This window comes from Phyllopteryx taeniolatus, chromosome 14 (assembly GCF_024500385.1).
Source record: "Phyllopteryx taeniolatus isolate TA_2022b chromosome 14, UOR_Ptae_1.2, whole genome shotgun sequence".
Taxonomy (NCBI): Eukaryota; Metazoa; Chordata; class Actinopteri; order Syngnathiformes; family Syngnathidae; genus Phyllopteryx; species Phyllopteryx taeniolatus.
Genome location: NC_084515.1, coordinates 26,640,339 through 26,657,560, shown reverse-complemented (window position 1 = coordinate 26,657,560; position 17,222 = coordinate 26,640,339). Strand labels below are relative to the sequence as shown.

At 43.6% G+C, this 17,222-nt stretch overlaps 1 protein-coding gene across 17 annotated transcripts in view; it reads left to right on the top strand.

The window, feature by feature from the left end:
* Nucleotides 1–17,222, top strand: part of depdc5 (DEP domain containing 5, GATOR1 subcomplex subunit) — a 238,272-nt gene that overhangs the window by 182,347 nt on the left and 38,703 nt on the right. For all 17 annotated transcript variants that reach the window (XM_061796516.1, XM_061796515.1, XM_061796514.1 and 14 more), the window contains 3 exons: nt 3,198–3,276; nt 6,285–6,397; nt 10,223–10,318. In XM_061796516.1, coding sequence (XP_061652500.1) covers nt 3,198–3,276; nt 6,285–6,397; nt 10,223–10,318 — 288 coding nt within the window. The remainder of the gene's footprint in view (nt 1–3,197; nt 3,277–6,284; nt 6,398–10,222; nt 10,319–17,222) is intronic.

Sequence of the window (17,222 nt, the reverse complement as noted above, 5' to 3'; positions counted from 1 at the left end):
AGCTCGTGACCATAAGTGAGGGTAGGGACGTAGGTCGACCGGTAAATAGAGCGCTTCGCCTTCCGGCTTAGCTCCTTCTTCATCACAACGGACCGATACCAAGTCTGCATCACTGCAGACGCTGCACCAATCCGCCTGTCGATCTCTCGTTCCATTCTTCCCTCAGTCATGAACAACACCCCAAGATATTTGAACTCCTCCACTTGGGGAACGATGTCATCCCCGACCCGGAGAGGGCACTCCACCCTTTTCCGACTGAGTACCATGGTCTCTGATTTAGAGGTGCTGATTCTCATCCCAGCCGCTCCAGTGAGATTTGGAGATCACGGCCTGATGAAGCCAACAGAACCACATCATCTGCAAAAAGCAAAGATGCAACACTGAGGCCACCAAACTGGACCCCCTCTATAACTAAAATTTATGACTAAAATCGGTGACAAAGGCGGAGTCCAACCGTCACCGGAAACAAGTCCGACTTACTCCTGGCAATACGGATCAAACTCTGACACTGGTCGTACAGGGACCAAACAGCCTGGAAGTCATTCTCCATGACCTCACCGAACTCCCATGGCTCCAGGCCCCGGCCACCAGGCACTGCCCTTCGAGCCCCACTTCCAGGCCTGGCTCCAGACGGGGGCCCCAGTGACCCGCGTCTGGGTAAGGGAAATCTAGATCCATTTGATTGATACTTCATAGGGTTTTTTGGAGCCGTGCTTTGTCCAGTCCCTTACCTAGGACCTGTTTACCATGGGGGACCCTACCATGGGCGTGAAGCCCCATACAGCTTAACTCCTTGGATCATTGGGACACACAAACCCCTCCACCACGATAAGGTGACGGCTCAAGGAGAGGGCTGTTTGTTTTCTTTGTTTTTAAATGTTTTTAGTCATGTAAAGCACATTGAGTTACCATGTGTATGAAACGCGCTGTATAAACAAAATTGCTTTGCTTTGCTTAGTGAGGTGAACCAGGAAGTAGAAGTGATTAGTAAGGGGGAAGTTAGAAATGCACTGAAGAGGATGAAAAATGGCAAGGCAGTTGGTCCTGATGACATACCTGGGGAGGTACGGAAGCATCTAGGAGAGGTGGCTGAGTTTTTGACCAGGTTGTTCAACAGAATTCTAGCGGGTGAGAATATGCCTCCTCTCCTTGAGCCGTCACCTTATCATGGTAGAGGGGTTTGTGCGGCACATTGATCCTAGGAGCTACTTTGTCAGGGGCTTTACGCCCCTGGTAGGGTCACCCATGGCAAACAGTTCCTTGGTGAGGGACCAGACAAAGTACGACTCAGAAACCCCCGATGATGAATAAAATAAATGGATCCGGTTTCCCTTGCCCGGAAGCGGGTCACCGGGGCCCCCCTCTGAAGCCAGGCCTGGAAGTGGGGCTCGATGGCGAGCGCCTGGTGGCTGGGCCTGCACCCATGGGACACGGCTGTCCCCCTTCCCATGGGCTCACCACCTGTGGGAGGGGCAAGGGGTGCGTAGAGAGCTGGGCTGCAGCCAAAAGCAGGGACCATATAAATGTTGTCTTTGCCTTCCCTGGGAGAAGCCCCTCCTCTTCCATATTTGTGGCGCGAATGAAGCAAATGCGCATTCAATGTGTATTTTTTACTCCCGCGATCAAACTCAATCGAGGGATGTGAGGCGAGCAAACATTCACCTTCCGTGTGAATGCAGCATTACAGCTAGGGTGAAAAGCTCAGTCTGTGTGAGAGAGGAGTTTAAGGTGGAGGTGGGAATGCATCAGGGATCAGCTCTGAGCCCCTTCCTGTTTGCAGTGGAGATGGATAGGCTGACAGATGAGGTTAGACTTGAATCCCCATGAACCATAACGGTCGCAGATGACATTGTGATGTACAGTGAAAACAGGGAGCACATGAAGGAACATTTACAAAGGTGGAGGCATGCACTGGAAAGGAGAGGAATGAAGATTACCCAAAGTAAGACGGAATATATGTGCATGAATGAGAGGAGTGGAGGGGGAAAAGTGTGGCTCCAGGGAAAAGAGAAAGCGAGGGTGGAGGACTTCCAATACTTAAAGGCTTCTTTATACACCCTGAACTGGTTCCCAGCCAATCGCAGGACACATACAAACAAAACAACCATTCACAATCACATATATAGTTTATTATTATTATTAGTCCAAGCTTATGTGCAGCCTTACACGTATTTTAGTTCCCGCGGTCTCCAAGACCAGCCTGAGACTTGAACAAGTCTCCAAGAGGTTTGCGAAAAAATCGAATGTTTGAATTCTCCATGACTCACTAGCGACCCGGCTAGTCTCCAGGAGACATTGCAGCAACCAGAAGAGACTCAAATCGCCATCAGGTCGCCAACTCCTCTCCAGGCCAGTGAGCTAGGCCCTTTAGATTCGGGGCCCTTGAGCAGTGAAATAAGGTTGTTCTTTGTGTTCATGAAAAGAAAGTGTGTATGTAGTCTGTCCTGATCTATGAACAAATATGTTGTTCATTTGTACACAGTTTTCACGGTGTTTGATGACTGTTAATTCTCTGATGGTTTCCGCCTGTTTTTATCTATCTTGTCTTAATTCACATATGATGTATCAAACCCTTTCTTGATAGGATTGGTTTCAGTTTCAAGTAATAAATATATTAAAGTGCTGTTTTATTTGTTGTTAGTTTTTTACAAATGTTTTATTATTTTTTATTAATTTACGGGTTACTATTGTCAGCAGTCAAATCATTAGTGCATACCAGTGAGCCCAAGGTTTTTTTTTTCTTCAAGGAAAAATCTCCAAACATCCACTTAAGTTTTCATTTTGGAAAAGCAATTAAAACATTTTAAATGAATAGAAAGTTCAAGTGTCATGGCTCCTGACTTGTCATGGACTGCAAAGAATTTCCAGCCAAGTATTATAAAATATTGTATTTCCAATGATGCCACATTGTCCTAATCTTTTTGAGCTGCTGTAAATGGAGACACCCTACGTTAAATGACTATAATGTTAAATGCAATATTTTCTGGAACGCTTCAAGTTGAGGTGAAAGTCTATGCTTCAATCACAGCTTGATCATTTTATTCTAAATCCATTATGGTGGTGAAAAAAGGCGCACTCATGAAAACTGTAGTTAAATTACACGACTGAATCTAAGTGGAAATGTAACCAAACATGTTTACACTATAGCCAGGAATATTAATCTGGATGATTTCTCACTTTTTCTTTTCTTCTGTAAGGACATTAGAGGAGCAACAGCAGAAGGCCAAGCCCATAACACCTGTTTCTGAAGTCTCAAGTGCAGAAAGTCCACGTAAGGTAAACTTTTTCCCAATGTCTTAAAGTCCTTGTGAAGTGGAAATAAATGTCATCTAAATTTGACAAACCACAGAGAAGAGTTGTCAACAACACTGCCAAATTTGAATGATTAATAAAATCAAGTATATAAAATGAGGCTTCAAAATCATGAAGAATCAAGCCTTTGTCTTCAGGCTCGAATGCTCTGGGCATGTCCACTGAATGAGCTGAAGCCAAGCCCCACTCTACTGTCAATCAAATAGTGCTCCTACGACCTAGAAAAATTAATGCTACTTTGTCTATGATCGTTCTTATGCCTACACATTACATGTTTTCACCGCAAAAACATCTTAAAGCCTCCAGTGGCTGGAATATTTCCCACCGGTTCATTGCAGGACTTTTCCATGCCGTGACAACGAGGTGCTCTAAAGTGGCCACGACAGCCCAAAGCCTCAGTCCACAAATAAAATAAAATAAATAAATAAATAAATGTCCTCCCCCATGATGATAAGCAAAGCAAATTTATTTATATAACACATTTCATACACAACTCAATGTGGTTTATGTGATTAAAAACATTTAAAAACAAAACCAAAAAAACATCTTATAAACATTTAAAACAAAGAGTACAAATAAAAATACAATTAAAACAGCATACAGTGCAAGAAATATCATTTAAAAGTGGAAATGGTCTAAAAAGCATGAGAACAAAGAAGAGTTTTAACCTGGACTTAAAAACATTCACACTTGGGACTGACGACACTTCTGTTGGCAACTTATTCCATTTGTATGCAGCATAATAGCTAAATGCTGCTTCACCATGTTTGTGTCCATTAGCATTTCTTTCATATATTCAGGACCTAGACCGTTTAGAGATTTATAGACCAGTACCAGAATTTTAAAATCTATTCTAAAGCTGACTCGAGGCCAGTGTAAAGACTTTAGAATTGGAGTAATATGCTCTGACATCTTTATTCTGGTCAGAACCCAAGCTGCGGCATTCTGAATGACCTGCAGCTGTTTAATGCTCTTTTTGGGGAATCCAGTCAGAAGATCTTTACAATAGTCAAGTACAAAATATTTTATATTTTTTAATAAATGAACTGTAGTAAAGCAATACTTTTTTTAGGATGTCACAAAGTTTTTGTATTATATTTATGAGGGTTGCTGTTCATGGTTAGAGGAAATGTTGGATGTTCAGTGTTCTCAAATGTTCAATACAAAACTACATACACATCCTATTAAAGTCACCGTCCTTGATTTCATGATTTGGCAGTATTTAGAATGTGCACTTGACTCTCAATATGAATAAAATTATAATGATTATAATAATAATGACAACATTAACAAAGGTCATCATGATACCACCAAATTCTTATATACATGTAGCACTTACAATATCACTGAATAAAAAGTCTGTGCGCTTGGACACCTCAACTTAATACATTATTCTTGAATTTATTCATGATGGTAACCAGTTGGGGACCTGCTCTCCTGGGTACCCCCGTTATCTTTCCCCCATTGGGCGTCCCTGTCCTCCCTCCTTTCCCCCAAGCGGGTGAAACTGTCTTGCCGTCTGGCTGGGTGGGGACTGACGACATTGGCGGGCCTTGCGTGTTGGTAGGGGGCACCTCGCTCTCCTAGGGGTGGGGGCGGCGGTGGCAGGGCGCGTGGAGCGGTGTGTGTGTGTGTGTGTGTGGGAGACGGTGGCATTGGGCCCCTGCGGCCTCCTCTGGGTGGCCGGTTTTAGGGGGCCTCAATGGGGGCAGTGGACTACCTTGTGTCCCTAGGTGTGGGTGGTGTTCCGTCCATTGGGCCGCTCTCGGGTGGGCTCCTGAGTCCGACGCTGCCTCTCGGATGGGAGGGGTGGGGTCCTCTGCGCCCGCATTGTGAGCATAGCAATTACAAGTCATTTCTTTAGGTATATTGTGCATTCGAGACAGTGTCACCCCAGGGACTTATTTGCTTCGTGTGGGTCCACTCACTCATTGCAATAAATAACTCATAACTATGCAAACTTCATGGGTATCCCGTCACTTGAACTCTATTTCTAAAGATGTTTACGATGTACATAGCCACTCCCCCCACATTTCAATTGTACAGCTTGGTCCACTACCTCTGTCCTCCATGCTTCCCCTCCTGCCCTTGTCCAGTCCTGTCCTATATTGTCCTGTCCTTCCTTCACAGGGTGTAACACTACTTCCCCATACAACACGCGAATCTGTGTCATTGTAGTAGGCATATAATGATTTACTTTCCTCATCTTTATTATAGCTAATGTCTTGTCTTTTGTTGTCTTCTCTTCCTAATTTATTTGGTTAGCTTTTCACTCTCTCTCCCCTTTGTTTTGTCTGTCACTCCCCTTTAAACCTTTGTTCTGTCCGACTGAAATTTTCAATAAAAATCCATCAGAATACAAAGAACCACCATGGCAGCTTAAAAACTCCACTGTGACACAGTAAAACTGTTCTACCATAAAAGGGATACAGATACAATTTTTATGAACTCTGATCAATGTCTTTGTCTTTGATTAGCATTCGATCCGAACACAAACAAGTGTGTTGATTGATTTATGAAACACCCGACCATTGCTAAGCGCTGCCAAGCGCCTAGCTGCACGCTAGTGTGTGCACCACCTTGGTTGCCAACATGGCACCTGTTGCCGAGTTGGCCATACTCTTTTTCTGTCAAAAAATGTTTATCTTCATAGGGGTCTTTGAGCCGTGCTTTGTCTGGTCCCTTACCTACGACCTGTTTGTCCTTCGTGACCCTACCAGGGGCATAAAGCCTTACCTCCTAGGATTATTGAGACACACAATCCCCTCCACCACAAAAAGGTGACGGCTCAATGAGGAGATAATAAAATCACCTAAAATTAATACACAGTATTTTGGCATTGGTCCCGGGATTAGTCTCAAATCAAGTAATTTTTTTTTTTGTGATCTGTATATAACCGTGCACAGCAGTGGGAGAAATGATGATGATTATGATTTTATTATTAAGCAATACTATGTGTACTATTTGTGTAGTTGGCTGCTGAATATATTGAAGTTGCGGACAAGGGACTCCAGGTGGGACTGAGTGCTGGAGCATCAGTACAGTCTGCAGGAGAGACTGCAACTGGCAGTAGCATTGACCCGAGGTAACACTCAATTCGATGTTGTGGTACTTGTGCTTCTTGTAACTTCTTTTATCATCTGCTCCATGACCAACTTTTCTGTTTGCATTTTAGTTTTGTTTGTAGTGCTATTAGTTTTGAAATAGAAATGTTTTTGGTTTCCACATTTGTATAATTGTTTAATAAATGACCCTAGAAAATCTTCTGAATGTCCAAATTAAATTATTGTGTCTGCAGCACAACCTCAGTATAACTCATTACATCACCAGATCTATGAGATATCTAGAGACTGATATAGTGAAGTAAGACCCCAATCTCACTGGCCTGGAGACTAGTTGGCGACCTGATGATGACTCTAGTCTCCGGCAATTGCGGAGACGTCTCTTGGAGTCGCCTGTTGACTAGCCGGGTTGCCAGGGAGTCGCGGTAAAATTGTACATGTTCAATTTCTATTGGAGACCTTTGGAGACTCCTCTATATGCTCACTATCAAGAAAAAACTTAAAGTAGCTTAATGTCGATGGTAACGATGATTCATTACCAAAATTTATGTGAAATCCAGCCGAAAGACATAGTCTCTCCAGCGTGTCCTGGGTCGTCTCCGGGGTCTCCTCCCAGTGGGACATGCCCGGAACACGTCACCAGGGAGGCATCCGGGAGGTATCCGAATCAGATGCCCCAGCCACATCATCTGGCTCCTCTCGATGTGGAGGAGCAGCGGCTCTACTCTGAGATCCTTCGGGATGACCGAGCTTCTCACCCTATCTCTAAGGAAGAGCCCGGACACCCTGCGGAGGAAACTCATTTCGGCCGCTTGTATCCAGGATCTTGTTCTTTCGGTCACGACCCACAGCTCGTGACCATCGGTGAGGGTAGGAACATAGATTGACCGGTAAATTGAGAGCTTCGCCTTTCGGCTTAGCGCGTTCTTTACCACAACGGAGCGATACAAAGCCTGCATCACTGCAGACGCTGCACCGATCCCCCTGTTGATCTCGCGTTCCATTCTTCCCTCACTCGTGAACAAGACCCCAAGATACTTGAACTCCTCCACTTGGGCAGGATCTCATCCCCGACCTGGAGAGGGCACGCCACCCTTTTCCGACTGAGGACCATGGTCTCAGGTTCGGAGGTGCTGATTCTCATCAGTTGGAACACACCCTCCAGGCCCCCTTCTAAAAAAGGGGGACCACCACCCCAGTCTGCCAATCCAGAGGCACTGTCCCCTGTCTTAACCAGGACAGCCCCACAACATCCAGAGCCTTTAAGAACTCTGGGCGAATCTCATCCACCCCCGGGCCCTTGGCACCATGGAGCTATTTAACCACCTCTGTGACCTCAACCCCAGAGATAGGAGAGCCTGCCTCAGAGAACCCAGACTCTTGCTTCCTCATGGGAAGGCGTGTTGGTGGAATTGAGGAGGTCTTTGAAGTATTCTCCCCACCGGCTCACAACGTCCCGAGTCGAGGTCAGCAGCGCCCCATGCCCACTATACACAGTGTTGATGGTGCACTGCTTCCCCCTCCTGAGACGCCGGATGGTGGACCAGAATTTCCATACCAGAGTCTTTGCTTCAGCGACCACCAAAGCTGCATTCCACTTGGCCAGCCAGTACCCATCAGCTGTCTCGGGAGTCCCAAAAAGGCCCGATAGGATGACTGCTTCAGCTTGACGGCATCCCTCACCGTTGGTGTCCACCAACGGCTTCGGGGATTGCCGCCACGACAGGCCACAGCTCCGGACGGCCACAGCTCCGGACGGCCGCAGCTCCGGACGGCCACAGCTCCGGACGGCCGCCTCGGCAATAGAGGCGCAGAGCATGGTCCACTCGGACTCAATGTCCCCCGCCTCCCCCAAGACGTGGGTGAAGTTCTGCCGGAGGTGGGAGTTGAAACTCCTTCTGACAGGGTATTCTGCCCGACGTTCCCAGCAGACCCTCACAATACGTTTGGGACTGCCACGTCGTGCCAAGTGCACGTGTGGACACCCTTATGCTTGAACATGGTGTTCGTTATGGACAAGCCGAGATGAGCACAGAAGTCCAATAACACAACTCCGCTCGGGTTAAGTTTAATACAAATGAGCAAAAGAGGATGGAGTAAAAGGTAAAATTACAATATTTTGCAAATAGTAAAGTTTTACAAAATGCAAAGCAAACCTATTTGCAATGAACTCCTCAAGGAACGAAGATAAACAGTTATTATATTTCAATGTATCGATGGCCTGCTATTTGATACCTATTTTCATCAAGTTACTAAAGATTGTCTCATGAATGCTGGACTTTAAACCTATTTGTTGGGCTTGGCTTGCTTGTTGTAACACTGTACAACCCCAAAAGACTACATAAACAGCCATTAGCTTTCTGCTGCTCACTGCCTTGTCACTTGTTAGCCAGAAGCCACCTTTGCCGGTGGGGCTTACCTGTATGGTACTACTGTGGGTCCCCTCCACATTTGACAGCCTTTTGGGTACCCCACGAAGCCCTCCCGCTTTGACCAACTTGCTACCACCATATCAGCACTCCTGGACGGTTACCTGCACCCGGACTGCTGTCACCGTCTGCCCGACACACTGACCAGGCGGCTAACTTGCTGCTAATTCAGAAGCGCCAAAGTCTAACTTTCCCCCATCTCCAGAGAAGCTATAATCAGAACACTCCACCACTCTGCCTCCACCGTGGTTTAAGGTCGCTGCCGATCTCCCAGCATGTGGGTTATTAATCTGCTCTATATGCACGCTCTGACTCTCACGAATGCAACTCTCCTGCTTTGTGGATCCATGCTGGTTTGTTGTGAAAGTGAGTGAACCAGCATGAGTGAAGTCATCGGCACGGCTGCGTTCAATCCCACCATGGAAATTAGCCAACTCTTCCTCTCTCCCTTTTTGCAGTCACAACGGGCACCCTTCGGTACTAAAATATGGTGCCAATTGATTTTACGTGACTCGGTAAAAAAAAAATTAAAAAAAAGTACCAACTCTGGTACCCATCCCTCCAGAGATGTGACATATCACTGCCCGAGAGCCTCTGTAGCTTGAGATTGTACCACCAAGGTCCCTGTCTTCGGCCACCAACGAGCTCACACTGTATCTACGCCCTTGGCACCTCCCAAAGGCAGTGACCCCCTGGGTGCAGACCTGGCCACCAGACACTCGGCATCAACTCCCACCCCCAAGCCTGGCTGCATAGGGCCTGTGTCCAGATGAGGAAAAACTGTTTTGTTGTCATCATAGGGGCGTTTCTGCACCATGCTTCGTCTTTGTTCCTCATTCTCTGTTCTTTTTTTTATATGATATTGTGTAGTCATTTTGATGTTGGTTGAAGGTCTGTATCATTGCATATTCTTTCATCAATTTCATTTTCTAATTTTTGTTGAGGTTGTTTTGTATAACGACTATGACGTGATTTTGGGTTATGATTACAGTCTTCCCAGCTTCCTAGAGGGATGGGATGAACATTGGGGAGTTACTGATCTCCCCAAAAAAATCTTAAGAATACAAAATATTGAAGCACCATGGTAGAGATTTTTATTTAGACATAGTGATATTGCTGTATGTTCACCAAAGATGATTGTGTGTATATTGGAGGTAGTTTTTTTTTTATCAATGGAATTTATCTGAGAGGAAATAGTCAATCCTTGAAAAAGATTGGCGTTTTCTTTAGTGTTTGATGTTATTGTACCCGTTCTGTGAAGCACTTTGTGTTGCTTAAGAAATCTGCAAAATAGACAAAGAATTTAATAATTGTTCAAACTTTGTGTTCATAACAATGCTTGACCTGTCAACATGTCAAACAGTATCTGTTTTATAAATTAGAATTCAGTTGTGATGACATTTTATTTATCTTTTACAGATTAGCAGTATGCAGTGGGCATTTTGGACTGGAAGATTTTTCTCTGTCCTCTTCATCAACACTCTTGGAAATCCTGGAGGCCATTAAACATCCCAGGTAAGTGTTTGGTAAAACTACTGCGTTGGGATCATCCACAGTAATCTCGTCAGGGGGAGATTAACAGTCAGCATTTCACGCATTTGTTTCCCACCTCAAATCTAAACTGGAACTTAATTTAAAGAACCTAAAGGTGCAGCCTTTAAAGCAAGACTTCTTGTTTGTTGAACACGTTTCACCTTCAGTTCTAAATTTTAGGTGGGGAATTCCTCTATTTTTGCCCTGTGAATGTGTTGTCTCGGGGTGTTCAACAATAGGGTGGTGTTGTTGTTGCCCAATGTGGTTCGTGAAATGACTGTCCTGCATATTAATCAGTCATTCACTTGTCTTGTGGCAAAACAGCTTGTTAGGGCATTATCAGCAAACGATAGGTAGTGCCTAAAACCTCATCTATTTCGAGATGGCTTTTCTTTTTTACATAGATGGGTTCTTTTACAACTTTTACAAACCAGCGATCTTCCTTATTTAGAATTAGGACATTTTTGTCTTCGAATGAGTGTCACTTCTTCTTGACATGCAAATGAATCACTGATTCTAGACTCGAAAAAGCCTCCTCTCGATGCTGTGCCAAGTTTAGCAAACTGCATAAACTGCTGATTTTGATAAACTCAGCAGTTGTTTCCGCAGTACAGTGCAGCGAGGAGTGCAATGACGTGGACATTGAAGAGACTAAGCAGCCACTGAACAGGCGCATGGCGCAGCATCGACGGAAAACTTCTTGGTGTCCTGAATCAGCGGTTCATTTGCATCTCAGGAAGAGACATATCTTCAAGGACCACAAATGTCCAAGTTCAGGATAGAGAGGACCGCTGGTTTGAAAAAGGTATAAAAGAAGCCATCAAAGCAAACTAGAAAAGCTATCTCACACACCCTCCAAGGCATAATTAGAGGGGCTCCACACCATAAATTTAAAACTGAAGAAGCCTTTTGGGATTAAAGGTGAAACGTCTTCAGCAAACAAGAACATTCCCGTTGCCTTGTTTCAACCTTTCGGTCACATGCAAGATTCCGTAGTGTGCACAACAGCATATACAAATTGTCAGGTTTTTTTTATGTAAAGATCTGTCCGCATACATTTTGAGACCTATGGAGATACAGTGGGTAAGGAAAGTATTCAGACCCCCTTAAATTTTTCACTCTTTGTTATATTGCAGCCCTCTGCTAAAATCGTTTAAGTACGTTTTTTTTTCCTCGTCAATGTACACACAGCACCCCATATTGACAGAAAAAACGGAATTGTTGAAATTTTTTAAGATTTATTAAAAAAGAAAAACTGAAATATCACACAGCCATAAGTATTCAGGCCCTTTGCTCATTATTTAGTAGAAGTTCATACAGCCATGAGTCTTTTTGGGAATGATGCAACAAGTTTTTCACACCTGGATTTGAGGATCCTCTGCCATTCCTCCTTGCAGATCCTCTCCAATTCTGTCAGGTTGGATGGTGAACATTGGTTGACAGCTATTTTCAGGTCTCTCCAGAGATGCTCAATTGAGTTTAAGTCAGGGCTCTGGCTGGGCCATTCAAGAACAGTCACGGAGTTGTTCTGAAGGCACTCTTTCGTTATTTTAGCTGTGTGCTTAGGGTCATTGTCTTGTTGTAAGGTGAACCTTCAACCCATTCTGAGGTCCTGAGCACTCTGGAGAAGGTTTTCGTCCAGGATATCCCTGTACTTGGCCACATTTATCTTTCCTTTGATTGCAACCAGTCGTCCTGTTCCTGGAGCTGAAAAACACCCCCACAGCATGATGCTGCCACCACCATGCTTCACTGTTGGAACTGTATTGGACAGGTGATGAGCAGTGCCTGGTTTTCTGGTTTTCTTTTTTATTATATAGAAAGGTGTGTGGCTTTCCTAATCAAGTCCAATCAGTGTAATCAAACACAGCTGCACTCCAATGAAGGTGTAGAACCATCTCAAGGATGATCAGAAGAAATGGACAGCACCCGAGTTAAATATGAGTGTCACAGCAAAGGTTCTAAATAGTTATGGCTGTGTGATATTTCAGTTTTTCTTTTTTAATAAATCTGCAAAAAAAATCAACAATTACATTTTTTTCTGTCAATATGGGGTGCTGTGTGTACATTGAGGGGGGAAAAGTGAACAATGATTTTAGCAAATGGCTGCAATATAACAAGACTGAAAAATTTAAGGGGGTCTGAAAACTTTGTGTACCCACTGTATAGTTGTTGGGGCCAATATTTTCTGTCCTTACAAACATTGGGAAACACCAAGGGTATTGTTTTTGCTGTTTTATTCCATGCATGGAAGAAGATAACTTGAATAGAGCAGCAGGGTGTACTCCACAAGGTCTTCCGATGACCAAAGCAGCAATGCGGGGCACATAAAGGGGGCATACTATGGATTATTTACTTTTTGTTTGCCCACCTATCAAGTGTGTAAAAACTCACTCCAGTAAAGTTATAAACCTAATTCTAAAAATATGTGAGTGAACCATTCTTTACTTCCGTCACACTATTATGAAACAGTGGGGCAAATTAACATACAATAATAACCACCCCCACATCAAAAATTTCAGCTAATGACTTGTCAGCTAGGCTGGCTGAAGTTCCAGAGTAAGGAACCACTTTGACACGGTAGCCTTAGCACTGTCATGTCAAAACCAAAAGGTAAGCAGAGCTGTAGTGTTAGCACAGGTTAGCGTAAACTAACAGTACACATTAACTTCTGAGTATAATGTTATATTAAAGGGGAACTAAACCTCCCAAAAATGTAAGAGAAAGAACACAATGTACATGTGTGCCAGCACTAGTCAAAAGACAGTAGGCTACTCTGATTAATATGCGTTTGTGGCATCAGAATTAAAGGGGATAATTAACATAAGAGAGGCGCCATGTTCGGCAAAATCATTAGCAACTGCAGACGGGAAGTGACGACAAAGCCTCAGTAGAGTTCCGCGCCACCACAGCACTCCATTCAACTGTGTCTTCGGCTGACAGATTGCAGGCAGCGATGAATTTTGCAGGCGCTATACTGATGGTCTGTCCCCACCTGTTATTTTATGTTATTTCTACGTATTAACCAATTTTAAGTGGTGGAAATAGCTTGAGAACGTGTCTATCAACACTCTTGAATGTCCAACTGTCTGAAAAGTGTAAAACTCCACCTCTTATCTACTCAAGTTTATTTGCAGCGTCTTTAATTACAAAATAGTCTCAAAGGGCTTCACAGGCAATGTTTGGCGACATCTCTTAATGTAAACCCCCCAATCTGGCAAGGAAAAACTCAAAACCCCCCAAAAAAAAAAAACCTTGATAAGGGACTGCAGATGGGGGGATCCCACTTCCAGGATGACCAGGCTGCAATGGCTGTTGAGTGGACAACATTTGTCACATACAGTGGGTACGGAAAGTTTTCAGACCACCTTAAATTTTGCACTCTTTTTTATATTTCAGCCATTTGTTAAAATCATTTAAGTAAATGTTTTTCCTCATTGATGTACACACAGCACCCCATATTGACAGGAAAACAAAAACGGAATTGTTGGAACTTTTGCTGATTTATTAAAAAAGAAAAACTGAAATATCACACAGCCATAAGTATTCAGACCCTTTGCTGTGACACTCATATATTTAACTCTGTGCTGTCCATTTCTTCTGATCATCCTTCAGATGGTTCTACACCTTCATTCAGTCCAGCTGTGTTTGATTATACTGATTGGACTTGATTAGGAAAGCCACACCCCTGTATATGTAAGACCTTATAGCTCACAGTGCAAATCAGAGCAAATGAAAATAATGAAGTCAAAGGAACTGCCTGAAGAGCTGAGAGACAGAATTGTGGCAAGGCACAGATCTGGCCAAGGTTACAAAAAATATTCTGCTGCACTTAAGGTTTCTAAGAGCACAGTGGCCTCCGTAATCCCTAAATGGAAGACGTTTGGGACGACAAGAAGCTTTCCTAGAGCTGGCTGTCCAGCCAAACTGAGCAATTGGGGGAGAAGAGCCTTGGTGAGAGAGGTAAAGAAGAACCCAAAGATCACTGTGGCTGACCTCCAGAGATGCAGTCGGGAGATGGGCGAACGTTCTAGAAAGTCAACCATCAAAAAAATTGAAACAATTAACCTAAATTATTTTAGCAAATATTTCACATATTTCAGGCTTTACGGTAGTGATGAACTATACCGACCAATCACATGCGAGTTCCGCCACTCTTTCAGCGAATCAAATCTGCATCGCAGGTGGTAATTACTGAAATCACTGACTGCGCACAGACCAGACAAAGACAAGAGGGAGGGTTGGTGGAGGGTGGGTGGTGGGATTGAGTTAAAGACAGAGAAAGATCAGAAAATGACCAACAAAGGAAGAGAAAATTTGGAACAAATGGCGATTAAAATGGAACAGACAGAGTCATTTTTGTTCGTACTTCTGTGGGAAGTTCCCACTCAGAGCTCTTATTAAAAGTGCATTTAATATGTGAAACGCCATTATGAACCAAAATGGTTTTCAATAAACAATAACCTCTAAAACGGTTCAGTTAAGATTTGTTAAATTAAAATGTCAAATTGTTTGAGGCTTCACTGTTGTCAAGATGCCAAACCTTTTCTGAAGTTCATCACTTTATTTGAACACGTACAGTATAACTTTATTCTTATTTACTTGCTCTTATTGTGAAATCCTACTTTTATTTAGTAAATGAAACAACATTTCAGTTATGGTCCTATGTTTGATTAACAGGGCAGAATTTGTAACATGTACAATTCTTTATTATGCTCTAATATCATTTATATCAGTGGGATAAAAAAAACATCAAGGATACTATCGTTTCTCTTGAAGGTTTTTGGGAATTTTTCACAGCACTGTAAAGGGGAGATTTGACACCGGGCTATAATTGCAAAGACTCTGTGTCAGTGTTGGGTCTTTTGAGTAAGGGTCTAATAACAGCTGTCTTGAAAGCTGCATGTACTGCGCCGGAGGAGACTGATACAGTACCACCAGAAAGTATTCACACCCCTTCACTTTTTCCACATTTTCCTGTTACAGGCTTATTCTAAAGCTGATTTAAGTATAGTTTTATTTTTTTTTAAATCAACATAAAATATCCCATCATGGCACAGTAAAAATATCTTTTCACACAGTTGTGCAAATTTATTGAAAATGTAAACATTTAAACATAGGTGCATAAGTATTCATACGCTTGGCTTCATATTTTAGTGAAGCACTTTTAGCAGCAATCACAGCCTCAAGTCTTCTTTGGTATGTCTCTACAAGCTTGGCACACCTGTTTTGGGGGATTTTCTCCAATTCTTCTCTACAGATCTTCTCAAGGTCAGTCAGGTTTGATGGGCAGCGTCGGTGGATAGCAATTTTTAGATCTTTCCAGAGATGTTCGATTGGATTCAAGTCCGGGTTCTGGCTGGGCGACTCAAGGACAGGCTGCTCCTGAAGTCACTCCTTTGTTATCTTGGCTGTGTGCTTTGGGTCATTGTCGTGTTGAAAGGTGAATCAATGCCCTCGTCTCTGGAGCAAGTTCTCTTGAAGAATTTCTCTATATTTAGCAGCTGTCATCTTACCCTCTATGTGGACTAGTCGCCTCGTTCCTGCAGCAGAAAAACAACCCCACAGCATGATGCTGCCACCGTCGAGGTCTTGAACCTAGGTCCCCCACGGTGGCAGGCGATGAAATTAACCATTTGGCCACGGCTTCCCGCAGCGTGTTTGTCTCACGTCTCCCTCCCCACACTATACCTTCGACATGGTAATTGGTCCATGCCTAATCTTCACAAGAGATGGCTGAAAGTAGACTTGTGGTAAAAATAACCCTACGTTTGAGCTGATCAGGAGGACGGAGCCTCGCTTTGACAGATGCTAGCGGCAACTTTTAACAGCTGCACAACAGATGTTTAAAGGTGGTCACTGCTGTCAGTGCAACAAGGACACTGGAGTAAGGATGCAGCAATATCGTGCTGAGCAGGTTGGAAATACAAACTGGTATATGGTCATCCTTTACTGTCAGTAGTGGAAAACCCCTTGTGTCTGCAGCAGTCAGCCGTACATGAAACGTAAAGAGCAGTGTGCCGATTTGGTTTAAACTGAAACTGTAAATGGTTTTAATACATTTCTAATGATCAGCACATAATCACCACCAATAGTGCAGTCGTAGTCCATGCAAAGGAGTCCTTACCTGCGTCCTTTACGTGCCGCTTTTCCCGTTTACCATGGCAACCGGTGGTGTCTGGGTTGTTGATGCGATTGTCGAAAGAAAAATCGTTGCCACTGCATGTGGTTTCAGCCTGGCTTGATCTATGTATGCAATACTTTCTGCTAAATGTTTCCAAAAACTCGCCAGTTCGAAAGCTACGTATACTTGTTAGAAAGCCAAAGAGGGTTATCTATCTATAGCTATCAGTCTGTAAAGGGTTAAAAATGAATTTGTAAAGGTCTAGGACTCCAGTGAACCACAGTGAGAGCCATTTTCCACAAAAAGAAGACATTGAACAGTGGTGAACCTTTCCAGGAGTGGCCAGTCTAGAGAAATTATCCCAAGGACACCGCAATGACTCATCCAGGAGGTCACAAGGGAACCCAGGACAACATCTAAAGAACTGCAGGCCTTCTTTGCTCAGTTAAGGTCATTGTTCATGACTCAACAGTGTGGAGGAGATGGCATCCAACACAGAGTTCCAAAGTGAAGACTACTGCTGACCATAAGGAACATAGAGGCTCGTCTTACTTTTGCAAAACATCAACAAAATATCTGAATGGTATATTATCCCAAAAGTCTTGGCAAAAATGGCAAAAATTGTAACGGAGCATTTCAGAAAAAGATTATCATACCAACAGTTCAAACGTGGTGGTCGTGTGATGGTGTGGTGTTCCTTAGCTCCTTCTGGACCTGGATGACTTGCTGTGATTGATGGAACCATGAATTCTGCTCTTTACC